The 16,011-nt window shown below is 46.3% G+C and overlaps 1 protein-coding gene across 1 annotated transcript in view; it reads right to left on the reverse strand.

Annotated features, from left to right (window-relative positions):
- LOC138853832 (cytochrome P450 4C1-like) overlaps positions 1 to 16,011 on the reverse strand; it is a 206,576-nt gene that overhangs the window by 11,130 nt on the left and 179,435 nt on the right. Inside the window, exon 10 of the mRNA XM_070093053.1 lies at positions 175 to 343. Within this exon, the coding sequence (XP_069949154.1) occupies positions 175 to 343 (169 nt within the window). The remainder of the gene's footprint in view (positions 1 to 174; positions 344 to 16,011) is intronic.

The raw sequence follows: 16,011 nt of genomic DNA on the forward strand, positions 1-16,011 counted from the left end.
TGATTATGAGTTTCTTTCAAAATCAAAAAAGTTAATTTTGAGATTTTTCTATTTGTTCGACCCTTTAATGTTGGAGAACGACTCATTACCACATCGGAAGGATTTTTTCAGGCATTAATTGACCCTTACGGGTTTAGCATTTCCCCTTGATAATAAAGATAATTTGATTCCTACCTATCACAACCTCCTCTTTGAGCTCTCTGGCCAGGACAGGCACAGAAGGGAAGAGTCTGAGAGCCTCTTTGATGCAGTTTTCTGTGTACTTCATCTCACGCAGGTCAGCCATGGTCACTGGACGGTCTGAGTCACCGAAGATAGACTGCAGCTCCTCATCAACACGGGCCTCCAGAAAGTATATACTTATTAACGCATGCCTTTCTTCTGATTAAATAATATTTATTCTCTTCTACTGTAAGATACTTAAAGTTAAGTTGTGCTCACCAAGTTGAGGTTGCAGGGGTCGAGTCCAAGCTCCTGGCTCCGCCTCTTCACTGGTCGCCACTAGGCCACTCTCCCTGAACCATGAGCTTTATCGTACCTCTGCTTAAAGCTATATATGGATCCTGCCTCCACTACATCTCTTCCCAAACTATTCCACTTCCTGACTACTCTGTGGTTGAAGAAATACTTCCTAACATCCCTGTGATTCATCTGTGTCTTCAGCTTCCAACTGTGTCCCCGTGTTGCTGTGTCCAGTCTCTGGAACATCCTGTCTTTGTCCACCTTGTCAATTCCTCTCAGTATTTTGTAAGTCGTTATCATGTCCCCCCTATCTCTCCTGTCCTCCAGTGTCGTCAGGTTGATTTCCCTTAACCTCTCCTCGTAGGATATAACTCTTAGCTCTGGGACTAGTCTCGCGGCAAACCTTTGCACTTTCTCTAGTTTCTTTACATGCTTGTCTAGGTGTGGGTTCCAAACTGGTGCCGCATACTCCAATATGGGCCTAACGTACACGGTGTACAGGGTCCTAAACGACTCCTTATTAAGATGTCGGAATGCTGTTCTGAGGTTTGCCAGGTGCCCATGTGCTGCAGCAGTTATTTGGTTGATGTGCGCTTCAGGAGATGTGCCTGGTGTTATACTCACCCCAAGATCTTTTTCCTTGAGTGAGGTTTGTAGTCTCTGGCCCCCTAGACTGTACTCCGTCTGCGGTCTTCTTTGCCCTTCCCCAATCTTCATGACTTTGCACTTGGTGGGATTGAATTCCAGGAGCCAATTGCTGGACCAGGTCTGCAGCCTGTCCAGATCCCTTTGTAGTTCTGCCTGGTCTTCGGTCGAATGAATTCTTCTCATCAACTTCATGTCATCTGCAAACAGTGACACCTCAGAGTTTATTCCTTCTGTCATGTCGTTCACAAATACCAGAAACAGCACTGGTCCTAGGACTGACCCCTGTGGGACCCCGCTGGTCACAGGTGCCCACTCTGACACCTCGCCACGTACCATTACTCGCTGCTGTCTTCCTGACAAATATTCCCTGATCCATTGTAGTGCCTTCCCTGTTATCCCTGTTTGGTCCTCCAATTTTTGCACTAATCTCTTGTGTGGTACTGTGTCAAACGCCTTCTTGCAGTCCAAGAAAATGCAATCCACCCACCTTCTCTCTCTTGTCTTACTGCTGTCACCTTGTCATAGAACTCCAGTAGGTTTGTGTCACATGATTTCCCGCCCCTGAAACCATGTTGGGTGCTTTTGATGAGATCATCCCTTTCTAGGTGTTCCAACACTCTTCTCCTGACAATCTTCTCCATGACTTTGCATACTATACATGTCAGTGACACTGGTCTGTAGTTTAGTGCTTCATGTCTGTCTCCTTTTTTAAAGATTGGGACTACATTTGCTGTCTTCCATGTCTCAGGCAATCTCCCTGTTTCGATAGATGTATTGAATATTGTTGTTAGGAGAACACAGCGCCTCTGCTCCCTCTCTCAGGACCCATGGAGAGATGTTATCTGACCCCATTGACTTTGAGATATCTAGCTCACTCAGAAGCCTCTTCACTTCTTCCTCGGTTGTGTGTACCGTGTTCAGCACCTGGTGATGTGCCACACCTCTCCGTCCCTCTCGAGCCCCTTCTGTCTCCTCTGTGAACGCTTCTTTGAATCTCTTGTTGAGTTCCTCACATACTTCACGGTCATTTCTTGTTGTCTCTCCTCCTTCCTTCCTTAGCCTGATTACCTGGTCCTTGACTGTTGTTTTCCTCCTGATGTTGCTGTATAACATCTTTGGGCCAGATTTGGCTTTTGCTGCTATGTCGTTTTCATATTGTCGTTGGGCCTCCCTTCTTATCTGTGCATATTCGTTTCTGGCTTTACGACTGCTCTCCTTATTCTCCTGGGTCCTTTGCCTTCTATATTTCTTCAATTCCCTAGCACACTTGGTTTTTGCCTCCTTGCACCTTTGGGTGAGCCATGGGCTCATCCTGGCTTTTTCATTATTCCTGTTTCCATTGGGTACAAACCTCTCTTCAGCCTCCTTATACATTGTTGCTTCATATTCCATCATCTCATTAACTGGCTTCCCTGCCAGTTCTCTGTCCCACTAAACCTCGTTCAGGAAGTTCCTCATTCCCGTGTAGTCCCCTTTCCTGTAGTTTGGTTTCATTTGTCCTGGCCTTCCTGCTTCCCCCTTCACTTGTAACTCTACTGTGTATTCGAAGCTCAAAACCACATGATCGCTGGCCCCAAGGGGTCTTTCATATGTGTCCTCAATATCTGCACTGCTCAAGGTGAATACCAAGTCCAGTCTTGCTGGCTCATCCTCTCCTCTCTCTCTTGTAGTGTCCCTTACGTGTTGGTACATGAAGTTTTCCAGTACCACCTCCATCATCTTAGCCCTCCATGTATCTTGGCCCCCATGTGGCTCCAAGTTCTCCCAGTCGATCTCCTTGTGGTTAAAGTCGCCCATGATCAGGAGCTTTGCCCTGCATGCATGAGCTCTTCTGGCCACTGCAGCCAGTGTGTCAACCATCGCTCTATTGCTCTCGTCATACTCATGCCCTGGTCACCTGCTGTTCTGTGGTGGGTTATACATCACTGCAATTACCTCCTTGGGACCTCGAGAGTGAAGCGTTCCCGCTATGTAATCACTTTCTCCTCCGCTGTCTCCTCTCTCCAGCTCATCAAAATTCCATCGGTGTTTGATCAGCAGTGCAACTCCTCCACCCCCCTGTTCCTTCTGTGTTTCCTCAGGATCTGGTATCCCGTTGGAAAGATGGCATCTGTTATCATACCTGTAAGCTTGGTTTCTGTGAGCACTATGATGTCCGGTGATGTCTCTTTGACTCTTTCGTGCCACTCCTCCCACTTGTTTGTTATTCCATCAGCGTTTGTGTACCATACCTTCAGTTTCCTTTCCAATACTGTGGTTTGGGGGGCCTGTGGGGGTGGGAGACCTGGTAGCATACTGTGGGATTCTATGATTGGGGGTTGGGTGGAAGCTGTGGGTATGGATTGTAGTTTGTGTTGGGATGGTGTGATAGGTTGTGGGGTTCTGAGGATAGTTGTGTGTGTGCTTGCCCTTGCTTCTCTGTTCTGCTCTGACTGACCTCTGCTGGTTCCATCCTTGTTTCCTTTCCTATCTCCTTTCGCTTTTTTGTCCTCTCCCTCAGCTGCTGTCTCTCTGTCTCTCTATCTGCACCCAGCTGCTCTTTCCATTTACTCCCTAACCCTTCTTTGCAGGCTGATATGACCTTAGCATAATTCATATCTCCTTCCTTCCTGTTCATCCTCTCAGCTTCATATGCTGTGTCTTCTCTGGTCACTGCCCCTGAGACTTGCTTCAGCCTGTTTACCTCAAACTCTAGGACCTTTACCCTGTCTACTGCAGTTTCGACTTGTGCCTCCCATTTCTTCGTCTCCTTCTCCAGCCTCTTTTCCCATTTCGCAGAGAGCTCTTTCTCCATTTTTTTCAGAAAGCTCTCCTAATTTTCTCTCCCATTCTTGCTCCATCCTTTTCCACTGCTCCTCCATCCATTCCTCCCTACCAATACCATTGTCATCTGATCCCTGATTCCTACGAGTCCCAACCATTTTTTTTATTTAGTAAAGGAAAGAGAGAGAAAGAAAGAGAGAGAGAGGGGAAAGGTAGAAGGAGAGAGAGGCAGAGAGTGAAAAGGAAAAGGGAGAGAGAGAGAGAGAAAGAGAGAAGGAGAGAAGGGAAAAATAGGAGGAGAGAGGGGAGAGAATGAGAAGGGAAGAGAGAGAGAGGAAGAGAGAAAAAGAGGAAGAGAGAGAGGAAGAGAGAGGGGAAGAGAGAGAGAGGAAGAGAGAGAGAGGAAGAGAGAGAAAGGGAGAGAGAGGAAGAGAGAGAGAGAGAGGAAGAGACAGAGAGAGGAATAGAGAGAGAGGAAGGGAGAGAAAGAGTAAGAGAGAGAAAGAGGAAGAGACAGAAAGAGCAAGAGAGAGAGAGAGAGAAGCATAGACAGAGAGAGAAGAATAGAGACAGAGAGAGAGGAAGAGAGGAAAAGAGACAAAGAGACGGAGAGAGAAGGAAGAGTTAGAGGGTCAATTCACATAAAGGTGTGAAATCCTGTATATGCGTGTGTATGTGTGTGTGTGTGTGTGTGTGTGTGTGTGTGTGTGTGTGTATGTATGCTACAGCTATTCAAGTGCCTAACAGCAGATCCTGTTCTCACCTAGTACTCACCTATTTGTACTCACCTATTTGTGGTTGCAGGGGTCGATTCATAGCTCCTGGCCCCGCCTCTTCACTGATTGCTACTAGGTCCTCTCTCTCCCTGCTCCATGAGCTTTATCATACCTCGCCTTAAAACTATGTATGGTTCCCGTCTCCACTACTTCACTTTCTAGGCTATTCCACGGCTTGACTACTCTATGACTGAAGAAATACTTCCTAACATCCCTTTGATTCATCTGAGTCTTCAACTTCCAATTGTGACCTCTTGTGTCTGTGTCCCATCTCTGGAACATCCTGTCTTTGTCCACCTTGTCTATTCCGTGCAGTATTTTGTATGTCGTTGTCATGTCTCCCCTGACCCTCCTGGTCTCCAGTGTCGTCAGGCCAATTTCCCTCAACCTTTCTTCGCAGGACAATCCCCGTAGCTCTGGGACTAGTCTTGTTGCAAACCTTTGCACTTTCTCTAATTTCTTGACGTGCTTGACTAGGTGTGGATTCCAAACTGGTGCTGCATACTCCAGTATGGGCCTGACGTAAATGGTATACAGAGTCTTGAACAACTCCTTACTGAGGTATCGGAACGCTATCCGTAGGTTTGCCAGGCGCCCGTATGCTGCAGCAGTTATCTGATTAATGTGCGCCTCAGGAGATATGCTCGGTGTTATACTCACCCCCAGATCTTTTTCCTTGAGTGAGGTTTGCAGACTTTGGCCATCTAAACTATATTGTGTCTGCGGTCTTCTTTGCCCTTCCCCAATCTTCATGACTTTGCATTTGGCGGGGTTAAACTCAAGGAGCCAGTTGCTGGACCAGGCTTGTAGCCTGTCCAGGTCTCTTTGTAGTCCTGCCTGATCCTCATCCGATTTGATTCTTCTCATTAACTTCACATCGTCCGCAAACAAGGACACTTCTGAGTCTATCCCTTCCATTATGTCATTCACATATATCAAGAACAGCACAGGTCCAAGGACTGACGCCAGTGGAACCCCGCTTGTCACAGACGCCCACTTTGACACCTCGTCACGTACCATGACTCGTTGTTGCCTCCCTGTAAGGTATTCTCTTATCCATTGCAGTGCCTTTCCTGTTATGTGTGCCTGATCCTCTAGCTTTTGCAGTAACCTCTTGTGAGGAACTGTGTCGAAGGCCTTCTTGCAGTCCAAAAAAATGCAGTCGATCCACCCCTCTCTCTCTTGTCTTACTTCTGTCACCTTGTCATAAAACTCTAATAGGTTTGTGACACAGGATTTTCCCTCCCTGAAACCATGCTGGTTGTCAATTATACATTTGTTTCTTTCCAGGTGCTCCACCACTCTCCTCCTGATGATCTTCTCCATGACCTTGCATACTATACACGTTAGTGATACAGGTCTGTAGTTTAGTGCTTCATGTCTGTCTCCCTTTTTAAAAATTGGGACTACATTTGCCATCTTCCATACCTCGGGGAGTTGCCCAGTTTCAAATGATGTGTTGAAGATCTTTGTCAATGGTACACACAATGTCTCTGCTCCCTCTTTAAGAGCCCACGGAGAGATGTTGTCTGGTCCCACCGCCTTTGAGGTGTCAAGTTCGCATAGCAGCTTCTTCACCTCCTCCTTGGTAATATGTACCTCATCCAGCACTTGCTGGTGCACCCCCCTGCTCTGATTTCCTGGAGTCCTACTGGTTTCCACTGTAAATACTTCTTTAAATCTTGTGTTGAGCTCCTGACATACCTCCCGGTCGTTTCTTGTGAATTCCCCATCACCCTTCCTCAGTCTGATTACCTTGTCCTTGACTGTTGTTTTCCTCCTGATCTGGCTGTACAACAGCTTCGGGTCAGTCTTGACTTTCGTTGCTATGTCATTTTCGTAATGCCGCTGAGCCTCCCTTCTTATCTGTGCATATTCGTTTCTGGCTCTTCGGCTAATCTCTTTATTTTCCTGAGTTCTCTGTCTTCTGTACCTTTTCCATTCTCTAGTACACCTAGTTTCTGCCTCCCTACACCTTTGGGTGAACCAAGGACTCGTTCTGTTCTTCCCATTATTTCTGTTTCCCTTAGGAACAAACCTCTCCTCTGCCTCCTTGCATTTTGTTGCCACATAGTCCATCATTTCTTGTACTGGTTTTCCTGTCAGTTCCCTCTCCCACTGAATGTCTTGAAGGAAGTTCCTCAAGCCTGAGTAGTTCCCCCTTTTGTAGTTTGGTTTTCCCACCCTATTCCTGCTGCTCTCTCCACTTGGAGCTCAACTATGTAGTTGAAGCACAGAACCACATGATCACTAGCTCCCAGGGGCCTTTCATACATGATATCCTCGATGTCAGAACTACTCAAGGTGAATACAAGGTCCAGTCTTGCTGGTTCATCCTCTCCTCTCTCTCTGGTAGTGTCTCTAACATGTTGATGCATGAGGTTTTCCAGTACCACATCCATCATCTTGGCTCTCCATGTTTCGGGACCCCCATGGGGCTCTAGGTTTTCCCAGTCAATCTCTTTGTGATTGAAATTACCCATAACTAGTAACTTTGCTCCCCCCATGTGTGCTCTCCTGGCCACCTCGGCTAGTGTGTCGACCATTGCTCTGTTGTTCTCATCGTATTCTTCTCTTGGCCTCCTGCAGTTCTGTGGTGGGTTGTACATTACTGCAATTATCACCTTATGTCCCTCAGACTGGATTGTTCCTACTAAGTAGTCCCTTTCGCCCGTGCCATCCATTCCTTCCATTTTCTCAAACCCCCACTGGTTTTTAATGAGCAGTGCAACTCCTCCTCCCCCTCTCCTCCCTCTGTCTTTCCTGAGGATTTGATATCCAGTTGGAAAGATTGAATCTGTTATTATTCTGGTGAGTTTTGTTTCTGTGAGTGCTATTATGTCTGGGGATGTCTCCTTGATTCTTTCGTGCCACTCCTCATACTTATTTGTTATTCCATCTGCATTTGTATACCACACCTTCAACTTCTTTTCTAAGATTGTGGTCTGGGAGGTGTATTGGGGTTGGGGAAGTGGGAGACCTGATAAGGAACTATGGGTGGTTGCTGTGGGGGTGGAGTTTGTAATGCAGTGGGTGGGGGCATTGGATGTGGCATGGGTGTTTTAGTTTAGAGTGTTTGGTTGCACTGGGGTTGACCTGGTTGGGAGGCTTCTATAGGAAGTGGTGAGGCAGGCTGCATTTGATCTTCCTGTGTCTGGGATCTCCTGTCTGTCTTCTCCATCCCCTCTCTTTCCTCCTTTCGCCTTTGTACCATCTCTCTCTGTTTGTGCCTTTCTGCTTGTGTTCTGTCGTGGTCGAGATACACCTTCCTGTATGCCGGCATGTCCCTTAATCGTGCTTTCTCCTGCAGGATCCTGTTCCGAGTCGATTCTGCCTTGAAGGTCACTGTCACTGGCCGGGTTCTTTTTTTTACATACCCCCCTATTCTCCGAAAATTTTCCAGCTGGGTCATGTCGTCTTCTCCTATTGCTTTCATGATTCTTTCAATTGCTTTTTTTCCCCTTGTTTTCTGGCTTCATATGTTTCCCCTTCAACTTCCTGGAGCCCATACACAAAGACTGACCTCACCCTTTCATTCTCCCACTGCATATCCCTGTGTATCCTATCATTCAATTTGATTTCCTCCATTGCAGCTTTCCTTTCTTCAGTTTCACTAGCTAATGTACTTGGGCTCAGTGGCCTATCATTTTTCCTTCTCGGCATTCCCTGGGCTCTGCTGTGGTCTGTTAGGGCCTCCACATATAGCTTAGGTCTTTCATTTACTACATTCTCCACTGATTGAGCTTCTACATGCTGTTTTGCTCCTTCTTTCCCTACAGTCCCCTTATTTGTGACTGAGGTAGCAGTCTCTGTTGTCAATCCCAAAATGTTCTTTAGTTCTTTAGGCTGTTTCAGATTTTTCAGTTCCTCTTCTAAACTCTGTATCCTGGCCTCTGCTGCTTTGACTTGCACCTCCCACTTCCTGCTTTCCATGTCTATCCTCTCTTCCATTCTCATGCTAAGTTCTTCTAGTTTCTTTTCCCATTCATGTTCCCTTTTTGTGAGCTCTGCTGCCCAATCTTCCTTTGCAGTTTCCTCTCCTGTCCCTTGGTTTTTCTTGTTGCTCTCTGGCAACCCATTTTTGTTTTATCCTGATTGCCTCAGAGTGGGAAACCTATGTAATTCTGTATGTTAGGTTAGTATTGTGTATGTCAGAGTGTGGGGGGGGGGAGGTAGAGGAGGAACTGTGGCTATGTGGGAGATTAGTGGGAAGGGGGAGTGGGAAGGAGAGTGAAGTAAGTGGGTGAGTGGGAGAGGGAGAGGGGAAAGGAGGGAGAGGTGGGAAGGGGGAGGGTGAAAGAGGGTGGGGTGGGATCAGGTGAAGGAGTGAGATGTCGGTGGGGGAGGGGGGAGTGTATGTGTGAGTCTGGCAATGTGTGTGTGTGGGAGGGGGTGTGGGGGTGTGTGGGGGTGTGTGAGGGTGTGTGGGGGTGAGTGGGGGTGTGTGGGTGGGGGGTGGGGGTGTGTGTGGGTGTGTGTGGATGTTTGTGGATGTGTGTGGGGGGTGTGGGTGTGTGTGGGGGGGTGTGGGTATGGGGGTGTATGGGTGTTCGTGCGCACACTATGCTACGCTACTCTTTTGAAGATCATAAAAAAATTTTCACAATCAATTCCTTATTAATATACACTAATATATACTATATAATATTAATTGTGTACACTTGTGTTTGTGTGTTTGTGTGTTTACTAGCTTGTCGTTCTTTGAAAAAGAGGGGGGGTTACGTTAACACTATTTGTTATTGTTGTTGGTTCACCGGTACTCTCCCAGCCCAGATCTCCTCACACTACAATTCATTCAAATCTAAATTGTAAAAATTCTTGATCTTATCACATTATTCGCACTCTTGAAAGCTATTGCACTCTTGTAGGTATGTTCACTGATTCACTCACGTACGATGACCGACCGCTAATAATATCTTAGGACAGCCACTAGAACGCTATATCCTGGGAGCACTATTCAGCGATACTGCTTCACGTGTGTGTGTGTGTTTGTGTATGTGTATGTAAGCAGTCCTTATTTCTCTCGTATGTGCTACATATGTCTTGCATATGTCCCCTATCTCTTGGTTTCCACTGTACTGTCTTGTGTGCCTAAATTACGTAAATTCACATAAAGGTGTGAAATCCTGTATGTGTGTGTGTGTGTGTGTGTGTGTGTGTGTGTGTGTGTGTGTGTGTGTGTGTGTGTGTGTGTGTGTGTGTGTGTGTGTGTGTGTGTGTGTGTTTGTGTGTAGTGTGTGTGTGTGTATGTGTGTGTTTATGTAAGCAGTTCTTATTTCCCTCATATGTACTATGTATGTTTTGAATATGTACCCAATCTCTTGGTTCCCACTGTATAGTCTTGTGCCTAAAATTAAGTTCAATTCTGTATGCTAGGCTTCGCTAGGCTACCTCTCATACTAGGCTATCTATCATTAACTGCTTAACTCTCCTAAACCTCAATAAATTCTTTTAAATACCAGTAAATGCTGCTTATTCTAATTCTGATAGCTCGAGGAGAGTGACCCCCAATTTCCAGCTAGAGACTGATGCTGACCCCATGCAACTCAAACTAGGTGAATATTACATGCGGCTGGCAGTGGAGTAATGTTGTCATCCGTCCTGGGTCCCAGTAGATGAAAATGCTTGATGCTTCTCGGTAATTTTTCCACTAATTTCCTGTAGGCACTATAGTCTCTAGCTCATCTATTTTTTTTTCACTCACTGTATTTACTGACACATCTATACATATCTCTTATCTCCCTGATCTTGAGTCGCACTTATTCTTCAAATACCCCACTGCGTTATTATGGCAACACTATTTAGGGCTGACACAACCGTTCACCTTCTTTCCAACGGCTCCCAAATAGTAACTGTCACTATTTACTAAATTGCTTTTCTGTGCTCACTTATATTACCTTTTTTCGGGGATTAAGTGATTATATTCACTCTTATGCGTGCATACGCCTATATCCCACACTATTCCTTATGGTACAGTCAGAAATTACCACCAAAACACGAGCTCAAACCGGGTGACTCCTCCACGAGTGTGTGTGTGTGTGTGTGTGTGTGTGTGTGTGTGTGTGTGTGTGTGTGTGTGTGTGTGTGTGTGTGTGTGTGTGTGTGTGTGTGTGTGTGTGTGTGTGTGTGTGTGTGTTTGCGTGTGTGTGTGTGTGTGTGCGCGCGCGCGTGTGTGAGAGTGCACGAGTGACTGCGCAGCCAATATTTATATCACGAATAATTCTCCTTTAAATGAGAACGTTCCTTGGTTACCTTCTTGCCAGACTTGTCATGATTCTCTTGTAATTTACTTAAAAGAGGATAAATAGGCTTTTATGCAGGTTTCTGTGACAATCTTACGTAAACTAAGCTAACTTAAAATAAATATAAAATCATTAGTAAGTTTTCTTGATCTGTTAAGAAATTTACACTTGGCAAATCGTGAGGTAACTGACGTTGTAAGATGAGAACAGGTTGATGTGTGTTGTACAAGCTTTATCCACTCACACACTTCATCTCCACACACACACACACACATACACACACAAGGAGGAACGAGAAGCAACGAAAATGAGCAGGACCCAGACACAGGAGGAAGGGCAAACACACCCCACAGAATCTCCCACCAAAAGACTCCACCCGCGACATTCCCAACGCAACTGAGCAACCTATACTACAACCCACTCACTGTTCCCTCTGCCACCAACCCCCATATCACAAGCCTCACCCCAACAGCTGTCCCTTATGGGCATTCTGACCCCACCCCCATCAACACAAACCCCACCTACACCACAGCCCCATATAGGCCCCCACCAAGGCTCTCGCTCCCCCAACCCCAATATTCTTGCATGACCACAATGATAGAAAAGAAACTAAAGGTTTGGTACACAAACGCGGATGGAATAACGAATAAACATGAGGAGTGGAACGAAAGAATCAGTGAAAAATCCCCAGACATCATAGCAGTCACAGAAACAAAACTCGCTGAGACAATAACAGACACAATCTTCCCAACAGGATATCAGATCCTGAGGAAAGATAGAAGGAGTAGAGGGGGAGGAGGGGTTGCACTGCTCATAAAACACCGATGGGGATTTGAGGAAATGGAAGGCATGGACATGATTGGAGAAAGAGACTACATCGTAGGTACAATTCAGTCCGGAGAACATAAAGTAGTCATTGGAGTGATGTATAACCCACCACAGAACTGCAGGAGGCCAAGAGAGGAGTACGAAGAAAACAACAGGGTGATGGTGGACACACTGGCTGAGGTGGCAAGAAGAGCTCACTCGAGCAGAGCAAAGTTACTGGTAATGGGCGATTTCAACCACAGGGAGATCGACTGGGAAAACCTGGAGCCACATGGGGGTCCCGAAACATGGAGAGCCAAGATGATGGATGTGGTACTTAAAAACCTCATGCATCAACATGTCAGGGACACAACCAGAGAGGGGAGGATGAGCCAGCAAGACTGGATCTTGTGTTCACCTTGAGCAGTTCAGACATTGAGGACATCACTTACGAGAGGCCCCTTGGAGCTAGCGATCACGTGGTTCTGAGTTTTGACTATATAGTAGAGTTACAAGTGGAGAAGGTAACAGGAACTGAAGGGGACAGGCCAAACTGTAAAAGGAGGGGACTACACAGGTATGAGAAACTTCCTGCAGGAGGTTCAGTGTGACAGAGAAATGGTAGGAAAATCAGTAAACGAGATGATGGAATATGTGGCAACAAAGTGCAAGGAGGCAGAGGAAAGTTTTGTTCCCAAGGGAAACAGAAATAATAGGAAGACCAAAACGAGTCCTTGGTTTACCCGAAGGTGTAGGGAGGCAAAAACTAAGTGCAACAGAGAATGGAAAAGGTACAGGAGGCATAGGACCCAGGAAAACAAGGAGATTAGTAGAAGAGCCAGAAACGAGTATGCACAGATAAGGAGGGAGGCCCAGCGACAGTATGAAAACGACATAGCATCGAAAGTCAAATCTGACCCGAAACTGCTGTATAGCCACATTAGGAGGAAGACAACAGTCAAGGACCAGGTGATAAGGCTGAGGAAAGAAGGTGGAGAACTCACAAGAAACGATCAAGAGGTATGTGAGGAGCTCAACACGAGATTTAAGGAAGTATTTACAGTAGAGACAGGAAGGACTCTGGGGGGACAGACCAGATGGGGACACCAGCAAGGAATACACCAACAAGTGTTGGACGACATACATACAGATGAGGAGGAGGTGAAGAAACTGCTAAAGGACATCGATACCTCAAAGGCAATGGGACCGGACAACATCTCCCCGTGGGTCCTTAGAGAGGGAGCAGATATGTTGTGCGTGCCACTTACCACAATCTTCAACACGTCCCTGGAAACTGGGCAACTACCTGAGGTATGGAAGACGGCAAATGTAGTTCCCATTTTTAAAAAAGGAGACAGAAAAGAGGCACTAAACTATAGACCTGTGTCATTGACGTGTATAGTATGCAAAATTATGGAGAAGATTATCAGGAGGAGAGTGGTGGAGCACCTGGAACGGAACAAGAGTATAAATGCCAACCAGCACGGATTCACGGAAGGCAAATCCTGTGTCACAAACCTTCTGGAGTTTTATGATAAAATAACAGAAGTAAGACACGAGAGAGAGGGGTGGGTTGATTGCATCTTCTTGGACTGCAAGAAGGCCTTTGACACAGTTCCTCACAAGAGATTAGTGCAGAAGCTAGAGCATCAGGCGCATATAACAGGAAGGGCACTGCAATGGATCAGAGAATACCTGACAGGGAGGCAACAACGAGTCATGGTACGTAATGATGTATCACAGTGGGCACCTGTGACGAGCGGGGTCCCACAGGGGTCGGTCCTAGGACCAGTGCTATTTTTGGTATATGTGAACGACATGACGGAAGGGTTAGACTCAGAAGTGTCCCTGTTTGCAGATGATGTGAAGTTAATGAGGAGAATTAAATCTGATGAGGACCAGGCAGGACTTCAAAGAGACCTGGACAGACTGGACACCTGGTCCAGCAAATGGCTTCTCGAATTTAATCCTGCCAAATGCAAAGTCATGAAGATAGGGGAAGGGCACAGAAGACCACAGACAGAGTATAGGCTAGGTGGCCAAAGACTGCAAACCTCACTCAAGGAGAAAGATCTTGGGGTGAGTATAACACCGAGCACGTCTCCGGAAGCACACATCAATCAGATAACTGCTGCAGCATATGGGCGCCTGGCAAACCTGAGAACAGCATTCCGATACCTTAGTAAGGAATCATTCAAGACACTGTACACCGTGTATGTCAGGCCCATACTGGAGTATGCAGCACCTGTTTGGAACCCGCACTTGATAAAGCACGTCAAGAAACTAGAGAAAGTACAAAGGTTTGCGACAAGGTTAGTTCCAGAGCTAAGGGGAATGTCCTATGAAGAAAGATTAAGGGAAATCGGCCTGACGACACTGGAGGACAGGAGGGTCAGGGGAGACATGATAACGACATATAAAATACTGCGTGGAATAGACAAGGTGGACAAAGACAGGATGTTCCAGGGAGGGGACACAGAAACAAGAGGCCACAATTGGAAGTTGAAGACACAAATGAGTCAGAGAGATAGGAAGTATTTCTTCAGTCATAGAGTTGTAAGGCAGTGGAATAGCCTAGAAAATGACGTAGTGGAGGCAGGAACCATACACAGTTTTAAGACGAGGTTTGATAAAGCTCATGGAGCGGGGAGAGAGAGGGCCCAGTAGCAACCGGTGAAGAGGCGGGGCCAGGAGCTAAGACTCGACCCCTGCAACCACAAATAGGTGAGTACAAATAGGTGAGTACACACACACAGAACGGAACCAGCTTATGAACGATAACCAGCACGGATTCATGGAAGGCAAATCTTGTGTCACAAACATACTGGAGCTTTATGACAAGGCAACGGAATTAAGACAAGAGAGAGGGGTGGGTAGATTTCATTTTCTTGGACTGCAAGAAGACCTTCGACATAGTTCCTCACAAGAGATTAGTGCAAAAGTTGGAGGATCAGGCACGCATAACAGGAAGGGCACTGCAATGGATCAGAGAATAGCTGACAGGGAGGCAACAACGATTCATGGTACTTGATGAGGTATCACAGTGGGCGCCTGTGACGAGCGGGCTCCCACAGGAGTCAGTCCTAGGACCAGTGCTATTTTTGTTTTATGTGAATGACATGATGGAAGGGATAGACTCAGAAGTGTCCCTATTCGCAAATGATGTGAAGTTAATAAGGAGAATTAAATCAGACGATGATCAGGCAGGACTACAAAGAGACCTAGACAGGCTACAAGCCAGGTCCAGCAATTGGCTCCTCGAATTTAACCCTACTAAATGCAAAGTCATGAAGATCGGAGAAGGGCAAAGAAGACCGCAGACAGAGTATAGTCTAGGTGGCCAAAGACTGCAAGCCTTACTAAAGAAAAAAACATCTTTGGGAGAGTATAATATCGAGCACATCTGAAGCTCACATCAAACAGATAACTGCTGAAGCATATAGGCGTTTGGCAAACCTGAGAATAGAGTTCCGATACCTTAGTAAAGAATCGTTCAAGACTCTGTACATCGTGTTTGTCAGGCCCATACTGGAGTATGTAGCACCTGTTTGAAACCCACACCTGGTCAATCACGTCAAGAAATTAGAGAAAGTGCAAATGTTTGCAACAAGGCTAGTTCCAGAGTTTTGATAAATGTCATACGATGTAAGGTTAAGGGTAATCGGCGTGACAATGCTGCAGGACAGGAGGGTTAGGGATGAAATGATAACGACATACAAAATACTGAGAAGAATAGATAAGGTGGACAGAGACAGGATGTTCCAGAGATGGGACACGGAAACAAGGGGTCACAGTTGGAAATTGAAGACTCAGATGAGTCAAAGAGATGTTAGGAAATATTTCTTTAGTCATAGAGTTGTCAGGAAGTGGAATAGTCTGGCAAGTGACTTAGTGGATTCAGGAACCATACATAGCTTTAAGACGAGGTATGACAAAGCTAATCGAGCAGGGAGAGAGAAGACCTAGTTCGATGAGTGACGAGGCAGGGCCAGGAGCTATGTCTCGATCCCTGCAATCACAAACCGGTGATTGCAAAGAGTTTAGTATACACTCACACACACACACACACACACACACACACACACAAACACAGGGAGGTGGTACTGGAAAACTTCATGTACCAACACGTAAGGGACACTACAATGGAGAGAGGAGAGGATGAACCAGCAAGACTGGACCTAGTATTCACCTTGAGTAGTGCAGATACTGAGGACATCACATATGAAAGACCCCTTGGGGCCAGCGATCATGTGGTTTTAAGCTTCGAATACACAGTAGAGCTACAAGTGGAGGGGGAAGCAGGAAGGCCAGGG

This window comes from Cherax quadricarinatus, chromosome 41, assembly GCF_038502225.1.
Source record: "Cherax quadricarinatus isolate ZL_2023a chromosome 41, ASM3850222v1, whole genome shotgun sequence".
NCBI lineage: Eukaryota > Metazoa > Arthropoda > Malacostraca > Decapoda > Parastacidae > Cherax > Cherax quadricarinatus.